Below are 9907 nucleotides of genomic sequence, written 5' to 3' on the forward strand. Positions count from 1 at the left end.
GCGACTGCGGCAAGTAGGAGATACAGGAGAATTTAAATAAAGTTAAATAGTACTTCCGGAACGTTCTCAGAAGGCGACGGAAGTAGTTGCAGGAAGAAGGTAGGAAGGGCCCGAGGCAACCCAATGGTGAGAGGCTCCTGAAGGAGGAGGGCGGTACTCTGTGAAAAGATTGACCAATGAACGTCACCAACGCCAGACACCGAGACAGCGCCGGGGCGGAGGAGGCGATGGAGAATTTCACGGCGCTGTTCGGAGCTCAGGCTGACCCACCACCGCCCCCGACCGCACTTGGCTTCGGACCTGGAAAACCTCCACCCCCACCGCCTCCTCCTCCGGGCGGGGGGCCGGGCCCCGCCCCGCCCTCTACCGCGGCCACAGCCGCTCCCGGCTCCGACAAGTCAGCGGCCGGTTGTGGCCCCTTCTACCTAATGCGGGAACTGCCGGGTGAGTACAAGGCCTGGTCAAAGCCAGCCAATCAGATCATAGCGAGGAGAGGCGGGGCGTGGCTCTCAGCCTTCCGACTGGGGTGAGGGGTAACCTAGGCAACGCGTGGCGCGATTTCGGAACACTATACTAGAAGAGGTTCTGAGGATTCACAACCGAAAGAATGATTGGAATTGGGATGGATTAGGGGTGGGAAGAGAGTGGATCTCCCTGACCACCTTTCACGCCCGATCCTGCCCCTGACGCTGGTTTTTGACTCCCTAAAGATTATCCTAGCTTTGAGTTTGGTATTTGAGGGTCCTGATTTAACATCCCTGCGGACCCAGTTCCAGATCTGCTTCAAACTTCCTGTTGGTTTGGGAAATGTTGCCTTTCTTCCTCTGGGCCTCGGGGTTTCAAAATGTGTTCGAAGAAGTGATTAGAATTAAACCAGGTTCTTTCATTCAAAAAATTATTTTGTTGCGCACCCACTCTGTGTACCAAGCACTCTTCCAATTGCTGAAGATACAGCTGTGAACAAAACTGACAAGATCCTTGCCTGTTTGGGAGTTTACCTGCCAGTGGAGGAGTCAAAGAGTGATAAACAGATATCTGCGGATAAACAGATAGTATCAGATAGTGGTTATGGCTACAAGGGGGAAATGTGATAAAGAATTGAGGGGGCAGAACTGCTTTAGCTAGAGTGATCAGGAGAGCCCTTTCTGAGTAGATAACATTAGAGCTAAAATATAAGCACAAAGGAAGAGCTAGCCATTTATGAGTGGGAGGAGAGAGAACTCTAGATACAAAAAATGAGATTAGAAGGCCCAATGTGAGAATAACCTTGAATATTTGAGGGACAGAAAACCACTTGCACTCCGGGGAAGTGAACAGGGAAAGAGCGATAGGAGATGAAGGTGGGAGAGGTAGGCAGAGGCCTCTATAAGACATTTTAAGTTCAGGGGGAACCATTTTGACACAAGAGTCTGAAGTGATCTAACTTCTAACTTATTTGCTTATTTTCAATCATTCGAGCAGCTCTATTAAGGAAGCAAAGTGGGGGAGTTCCCGTCATAGCACAGCAGAAATGAATCCGACTAGGAAGCATGAGGTTGTGGGTTTGATCCCTAGCCTCACTCAGTGGGTTAAGGATCCAGTGTTGTCCTGTGCTGTGGTGTAGGTTGCAGACGCAGCACAGCTCTAGCATTGCTGTGGCTCTGGTGTAGGCCGGCACCTGTAGCTCTGATTTGACCCTTAGCCTGGGAACCTCCATATGCCTTGGGTGCTGCCCTTAAAAAAAAAGAAGAAAAGTGGGAAAATTGGTCAGAAGTTACAGCTTAGTAGTTCAGGAAAGAGATGATAGTTTGAACTAGGAAATAGCAGTAGAGGAGAGAAGTAAATGGATGCCAAATAAATGTTAGAGGTAGAACTGACAGGAATGCAGTATTGAAAATAGAATTGAAGGACAGAGGAATTGAGGGCAGTTTGGAAATGTTTGGCTTGAATAATTAGGTGGATGGTAGTGCTAAGATCAGGAAAGGACAGGTTTGAGGAGATGGATATCAAGTCATTTTGGACATGTTAAGTCTCCAGGATGACATTTAGTTCATCCCAAGTCCTACTGCTACATCAAGAGCTGAAGGAGGGGAGTTCCTGTCACGGCTCAGAGGAAACGAATCTGACTGGTATCCATGAGGACACAGGTTCGATCCCTGGCCTTGCTCAATGGGTTAAGGATCTGGCGTTGCTGTGGCTGTGATTGTAGGCCAGTGGCTACAGCTCCCATTCGACCCCTAGCGTAGGAACTTACATATGCCACAAATGCAGCCCTAAGAGAGTAAAGATTTAAAAAAAAAAAAAAAAAGAGCTGAAGAAGGAGTTCCTACTGTGGCCTAGCCAGTTACGGATCTGGCATTGCCACAGCTGTGGCAATAGGTTGCAGCTTCGGCTTGGATTGATTCCTGGCCTTAGAACTTCCTTGTACCATGGGTATGGCCCAAAAATATCTGAGGGAAATGATTTGTTACAGACCTTGAAATTCACAGTGCAGTTAGATATGTTTTAGTGTTTAATACTTACAATAGCCCCTTGAAATAGGCATTGTTATCTGCTTTTTAAAGCTGAAAAACTAAAGCATAGAGAGGTTGACTTGACTTTAGTTAGTGATTGATGTCTACCAGCAGTTTATTTAACCTTAACTTATTTTGATTGTACCTATTTACATTAATCACTTGAATATCTGTTCTGGGCAAATCCTGGGTATAAAGGAGACATATGATGAGAAGAGGAGAGAGATGAGTAAGCCTGGTCCTTGTTTTTTTTTTTTTTTTTTGTCTTTTTTTGCTATTTCTTGGGCCGCTCCCACAGCATATGGAGGTTCCCAGGCCAGGAGTCCAATCGGAGCTGTAGCCAGAGCCACAGCAACGCAGGATCCGAGCCGCATCTGCAACCTACACCACAGCTCACGGCAATGCCGGATTGTTAACCCACTGAGCAAGGGCTGGGACCGAACCCGCAACCTCATGGTTCCTAGTCCGATTCGTTAACCACTGCGCCATGACGGGAACTCCTGGTCCTTGTTTTTGAGCAAATAATTTTACCTAAGACTTCAAAGTGTATGGTTTAAGAATAAAGTAGTGATTATTCTTTCTTTCTTTCTTTCTTTCTTTTTTTTTTTTTTTGTCTTTTGTCCTTTTAGGGCTGCATCAGAGGCATGTGGAGGTTCCCAGGCTAGGGCTCTAATCAGACCTGTTGCTGCTGGCCTAGGCCAGAGCCACAGCAATGCCATATCTGAGCCACATCTTCGACCTACACTACAGCTCATGGCAGTGCCGGATCCTTAACCCACTGAGCAAGGCCAAGGATCAAACCCGCAACCTCGTGGTTCCTAGTCAGATTTGTTTCCGCTGCACCACGACGGGAACTCTGTGATTATTACTTCTTGTCAGAGCCAATGTCATTATTTTCTGGTCATGCCTCACAAACTACTAAGAACCACATGACTACATGATGGTTTTCAAAATGTGTTCCGTCTTATTCAAAATGACAGCAAGAATAAGCTGTCACTTTAGCTGGACTTTGAAGACTTCAGATTGTTTAAGAAAATTAAGAATTTTCCTAGAATTAGGTCAATCTTCCTAAAAGAAATTTTCTAAAAGGAAACAATATGAGGGGTGTTTTGTTTTGTTTAGTTTTGCTTCAGGAGATGATGGATACCCATTTCAGTGGATCAGAAATTTTGCATGGGAGAATAGTGTTGGTTAGGCCTCAAAGCTAAGTTACAGTAAGATGTGTTTAACCATGGGTCCCAGTTAAAGGAGTTTGAGCTTTTTGCCGAGGGAATAGGAAACCATTGAGATTTTTGAACTGAGTACTGCTTCTAAAGATATCTGGAGGAGTTCCCATCGTGGCTCAGTGGTTAACGAATCTGACTGGGAACCATAGGTTGCGGGTTCGATCCCTGCCCTTGCTCAGCGGGTTAAGGATCTGGCGTTGCCGTGAGCTGTGGTGCAGGTTGCAGATGCGGCTCGGATCCTGCGTTGCTGTGGCTCTGGTGTAGGCCGGTGGCTATAGCTCCGATTCGACCCCTAGCCTAGGAACCTCCATATGCCGAAGGAGTGGCCCCAGAAAAGGCAAAAAGACAAAAAAAAAAAAAAAAAAAAGATATCTGGAGAATGTGGGTGCCATAAATTAAAATAGGGGAACCAAGAGTGAGGTGGAAGTTTAAAAATTTTTTGGAATCTGCAGTGAATTAACTAAGAGAATACTGGAACGCAAGATTAGTTTTCAGGAGCGGAGTTACTATAAATCATACTCATAGAAGTGATGTTCAGAACAGAAAGTTGGATGGATCCTTAAAGAATTTAGAGAAAGCACAGAGTGCTTTCTCAAGGCTTAGCTGCCCTCAGTGGGCTCATAGTTCAGAACCTGGGTTTTCTCAGTAATTATAAACAAGTCACTTTTGTCATTTGTACCCTGAGTGTTCATCACAACTGTACATGAGGAAGTGCCCATTGTGGTTCAGTGGGTTGCAAACCCAGTTAATATCCATGAGGATGTGGGTTTGATCCCTGGCCTTGCTCAGTGGGTTAAGCCTCTGGTGTTGCCGTGAGCTGAGCTATAGGTCAAAGATGCAGCTCAGATCTGGCATTGCTGTGGCTGTGGCATAGGTTGGCAGCTGCAGCTCTGATTCGACCTCTAGCCTGAGAACTTCCATATGCCACAGGTACAGCCCTAAAAAGCAAAACAATAATAAAAATAATAACTACATGAAATTGTAGGCTAGATATTTCTAACTCTCGCCACTGAATCCTAGTTAAATTACTAAGTTTGTATTCTTTGAAAAAAGCCAGCCATAAATATTTATACTAATAATGCCTTCCATTTATATAATAAAGAATTTAGAGAAAGTACAGAGTGCCTTCGCAAGGCTTAGGTGCCCTCAATGGGCTCATAGTTCAGAACCTAAGTTTTCTTTCTTTCTTTCTTTTTCTTTTCTTTTTTTTTTTTGTCTTTTTGCTATTTCTTGGGCCGCTCCCGAGGCATATGGAGGTTCCCAGGCTAGGGGTCCAATTGGAGCTGTAGCCACTGGCCTATGCCAGAGCCACAGCAACTCGGGATCCGAGCCACGTCTGCAATCTACACCACAGCTCACGGCAACGCCGGGTCGTTAACCCACTGAGCAAGGGCAGGGACCGAACCCACAACCTATGGTTCCCAGTCAGATTCGTTAACCACTGCGCCACGACGGGAACTCCAGAACCTAAGTTTTCAATATGTTTTCATTTGAACCTTGAAAAAAATTGTCTTTAAGACAGCTTTTACCGCGTTCCATAGATAAGCGGAAACAGGTATAGAGGACAGTTAGGATTCGAATTCTAGTTGCCCGATTTCTTTCTTTTTTTTTTTTTTTTTTTAATTTTTAAATTAAAATTTTTTTTTTTGCTTTTTTAGGGCCACATATGCAGCATTTGGAAGTTCCCAGGCTAGGAGTCAAATCAGAGCTGCAGCCGCAGCTGCCAGCGTACACCACAGCTCACGGCAATCCTTAACCCACTGAGCGAAGGCCCGGGATTGAACCCTCGTCCTCATAGATACTAGTTGGATTCATTTCCATCTTGCCACAACGGGAACTCCAAAACAGAACAGTGTTTAGCATGGAGTATAAGCATCATGTAAGTCATTGCTCTGGTTAGTCTGAGGTTCGTCATTGAGTTAGAGCAGTTTCCATCTCTGCCCTATGTGGATTTTTGCCAATTTTTTCCTCCTTCATATTCCAGCCTCCAACCTACCATTCTATAATATTATACTTACTTTTTTTTTTTTTGTCTTTTTGCCTTTTCTAGGGCCACTTCCTGCAGCATATGGAGGTTCCCAGGCTAGGGGTCTAATCGGAGCTATAGCCACCGACCTACGCCAGAGCCACAGCAACTCGGGATCTGAGCCGCATCTGCAACCTACACCACAGCTCACGACAACGCCGGATCCTTAACCAACTGAGCAAGGCTAGGGATCGAACCCGCAAACTCATGGTTCCTAGTCGGATTCATTAACCACTGCACCACGACGGGAACTCCACTTTTAATTTTTAAAATTTTCACTTAAAAGATTCTTTATATTTTACTTTAAATTATAGTCCTTTACTTTCCCTTCTGGCACAGTGACTTTTTAAAAAATTCTCTACTCTTGGGACTAACTTTTTTCTTTCTTTTTACAGCCGTACCTGCAACGTATGGACGTTCCAGGCCAGGGGTCGACCCAGAACTGCACTGGTGACCTTTTCTGCAGCTTGTGACAACACCAGATCCTTAACCCACTGACTGAAGCCAGGGATTGAGCTGGCATTCTCACAGAGACAACCTCAGGTCCTTAACCCACTGAGCACAACGGGAATTCCCAGGACTAATTTTAAAATTTTGATTCTCCCTGTATCCTTTAGGCAGCACAGAGCTGACTGGCAGCACTAATCTGATCACACACTACAACCTGGAACATTCCTATAATAAATTCTGTGGGAAGAAAGTGAAGGAGAAGCTAAGTAACTTCCTGCCTGACCTGCCAGGGATGATTGATCTGCCTGGTTCCCATGACAACAGCAGCCTCCGCTCCCTCATTGAGAAGCCCCCTATTCTTGGTGGCTCTTTTAATCCTATCACAGGGACCATGCTGGCTGGTTTTCGCCTCCACACTGGCCCGGTAAGTCCCTTCTTGGGGAGGAAGAAGGCAAGTGGGTAGGCCTGAAAGCCTTGGAGGTGGTTTTTCTGCTCACATCTGTTCCTTCCTAAGTTACTGAGCAGAGCAGATGATGCAAGTAGGGGATTTCCTCCCTCTGCTAACCCAGACCGTCCTTTGGTTCCTTCAGTTGCCAGAACAGTGTCGTCTGATGCATATTCAGCCTCCCAAGAAGAAGAATAAGCACAAGCACAAACAGAGCCGTACCCAAGATCCTGTCCCCCCAGGTAAGAAGCAGTTCTCTTCAAAGCCAGAGAACCAGATGTTCTGAATTTGGTTGAATCTTCCTCAGTTAAAAACCCAGTTAAGTTCCTTATGGGCTGAGGACTCCCAAATTCTCCTTTTTAATTAATTAATTTTTACTTATGGCTGTGCCCGTGGCATATGGAAATTCCTAGGCCAGGGATTGAATCCAAGGCACAGCTGTGACCCATACTGCAGCTGGGGCAACCCCAGGTCCTTTAACCAACTGCGCCAGGCTAGGGATCCAAACCAAACCTCTGCAATGACCTGAGCAGCTGCAGTGATTCTTTTTTATTGTTTTCTTCTACAGTATTTTTTTGTCCTTTTTCGGACTGCACCTGCGGCATGTGGACGTTCCCAGGCTGAATCAGAGCTATAGCTGCCAGCCCACAGCACAGCCACAGCAATGCCAGATCCTAGCTGCATCTTTGACCTGTACCACAGCTCACAGCAACGCCAGAACCTTAACCCACTGAGTTAAGGGGCCAGGGATCAAGCTCTCATCTTCATGGATACTAGTTGAGTTTGTAACTGCTACACCACCAGGGGAACTCCGCTGCAGTGATTCCTAACCCAGTGTACCACAGTGGGAACTCCATGAATTCTCCTTGAAGCAGTTGACATAATGGGGTCTTTTGGCCAGATAGGAATTTGGGGCACGGGTTTAAGCGGTGCCTCTGAATCCTTTCTGGTCATTTGAAGAAAAGCCGCCCCCCTTGACTAGGGGTTTTCCTCTAGACTTCAGAGTTCTAGCAGTGGAAGATTTTGACCTCTACAGGTGACAGATGCCTCATATCTCCTACAGAAACACCATCTGATTCAGATCACAAGAAAAAGAAAAAGAAAAAAGAAGAGGATCCTGAACGGAAAAGGAAGAAGAAAGAGAAGAAGAAAAAGAAGGTATAGTAGCGGTCTGTGGCTGCAGCCCAGTGAGTCTCCCCAGGTCACCCCTGTCCTAGGTAGCCTCTTATTTTCTTACTCCTCCTTGTCTTCCCCAGAACCGACACAGTCCAGACCACCCAGGTATGGGCAGCTCTCAAGCCAGCAGCAGCAGCAGCCTCCGCTAACAGAACCAGTATATTCTGCCAGAATGACTTTCCTGCTGACAAAAGCTGCCTTCTGGGCTCATGGTCACTGCCCTGGGAGCACCCCCCCGCCCCACAGCTGGGACAGAAGCCAGCTCCTGCTGTGCTCAGTTAAGATGAACACTTTGTAAGAGAGAAGGGCCATGCTTTTTAAAGCCTCAGCCCAGTTTGCTTTCTCATGGACATTTTTTCCTCTCCTGGGAAGCTTTCTTTTCATCTCTTTTGTGCCATTTGTCTGATTTAGGACTTTATCTGATTTGTTAGGATTTTTATTTTCTTAAAATTGCATTTCTCAAACTGGCTGAAGTGTGGCTGCCTGTTAAGAGGTAAGTGCCTTTCTTCGAGAGTCAGGGTTTAAGCCAAGGCATGCTAAGATCTGAGGGGATTGGGGTCTTGTATTCCATTATCTCATCAGCAGGCAGGGAAACAACCAAAATGAGATTGGGGAACATGGTCCAAAAGTGAAGCAGAGCTTGCTAATACCTTTCCACAGCAGACACATAATTCTGCCCATAATGCTGAGAACCAAGTACCTGGATGATCTTTAGGCTCTGTCTGAAGGAACTGATTTAGGGTTTCAGCCGATTTAATTAGGGTTCAGCTCTATTCTAGGTCAATTTTGTATTATCAACAAGGTTGCTTTTTAGTAAAGCCTATGATTGAATCCGAGCCACAGCTGTAACCTACACAGCAGGATTCTTAACCCATTGTGCCATAGTGGGAACTCCAGCCTATGATTTTTTTGATCATATGATCATGGCAACACCAGATCCTTAACCCACTAAGCGAGGCCAGGGATTGAACCCGAGTCCTCACAGATACTAGTCAGATTTGTTTCTGCTGAGCCACAATGGGAACTCCCAGACTATTTTTTGAAATAAACCTCTGGCAAGCAGAGATACATGCTTCTAAGAACTTTTGACCTGTTTCATTCCATAAGACAGTGAAATCATTTGGCTGATGTGAAAACATTTCTAAGCTTCCAAGACACCAACAAAAAGGCAGCCTTAACTAGTAAAATGTCAAATAAATCCCTTCAGTCTTTGCAGCAGGCCAGGTAACTGGAAAAAAACATCCATGAGATAATCCAAGCTAATGTAGTCGGACTTGAAGTTCATTTTGAAACAGAATAGTTAAAATCTGTTGCTATGGGCCAAGGTTCCTAGGTTGCCAGATGGAAGACTACTCATTCAGCTCATTTTAACCTAGGATTTCAGCGCAAGGACAGCGAGAGGGTTCTGGCCAGTTTTCTGAGATTTCATGTCTGAGGATGCCTATTTAAAATAAGGGCACAGCCTTTTGCTTTCGACAAAGAAACAATATGAGATGTCAGATTAAGTGCCACCATATACCCCTCTGGTCTGTCTGCCTTTAAAAGGCTTTCATACTGTGATGATCCACTGGCTCGCCTTTGGCTACATCCAAAATGAGCTCTCTTTTCCAGAGACAAAATTCTGTATTAAAGAACTGTGGCAAAAGTCAAGAGCTCTCTAAGTTTTGAAGTAAGAAGTTTTGGTGGTTACAAAGATTTTTTTTTCTGAAATCTTTAATTAAATCACTGAATTAAAACAGGATCTCTTGTTTTAAGTGGTTATTTTCACTGCTGTCCTGCCTAAAGGTGGGCCAGGACCAGAGAAACTTAGGAGGTTTTCTGTGTAATTTCCCATCAGAGATCATCCACCCTGCCCTAACCACACAAAATAACACAAGTCAGGGGGAGCTGGTTAGATCAGGATTTCTTTTTATTCCTTGTTGGTTTAAAATGGCTAATCAGAATAAAAAATAAAAGGGCCTCTGTCCAGAGGCTGGGGTCTCCCCTATTTAGAGGTTAGAACCCAGGTATCCCCTCTACCCAGCACCATACTGAGGTGGGCTGAGGGGTAACCCCCAAGGGACAATCGGAGGGGCCTAGGCCTGCCACTCCT

At 45.5% G+C, this 9907-nt stretch overlaps 1 protein-coding gene across 1 annotated transcript; it reads left to right on the top strand.

Moving 5' to 3' along the window:
• Positions 1-68: 68 nt before the first annotated feature.
• On the top strand, positions 69-9556 carry MED19 (mediator complex subunit 19). The gene is made up of 5 exons (XM_003122715.6): positions 69-444; positions 6362-6618; positions 6785-6881; positions 7703-7797; positions 7896-9556. The coding sequence occupies exons 1-5, from the start codon at positions 177-179 to the stop codon at positions 7962-7964; spliced, it is 786 nt and encodes a 261-aa protein (XP_003122763.3). The 5' UTR covers positions 69-176; the 3' UTR covers positions 7965-9556.
• Positions 9557-9907: the final 351 nt, after the last annotated feature.

This window comes from Sus scrofa, chromosome 2, assembly GCF_054392235.1.
Source record: "Sus scrofa isolate SSC_HxYL_T2T_F1_AM1 chromosome 2, Sscrofa_HxYL_maternal_Yorkshire_Landrace_v2.0, whole genome shotgun sequence".
Classification (NCBI taxonomy): domain Eukaryota; kingdom Metazoa; phylum Chordata; class Mammalia; order Artiodactyla; family Suidae; genus Sus; species Sus scrofa.

Coding starts and splice junctions, on each gene's coding strand:
- MED19 (XM_003122715.6), top strand. CDS start 177: ATGAACGTCACCAACGCCAGACACCGAGACAGCGCCGGGGCGGAGGAG. Junction 6,619..6,784: donor TTCGCCTCCACACTGGCCCG/GTAAGTCCCTTC, acceptor TGGTTCCTTCAG/TTGCCAGAACAGTGTCGTCT. Junction 6,882..7,702: donor CCAAGATCCTGTCCCCCCAG/GTAAGAAGCAGT, acceptor TATCTCCTACAG/AAACACCATCTGATTCAGAT.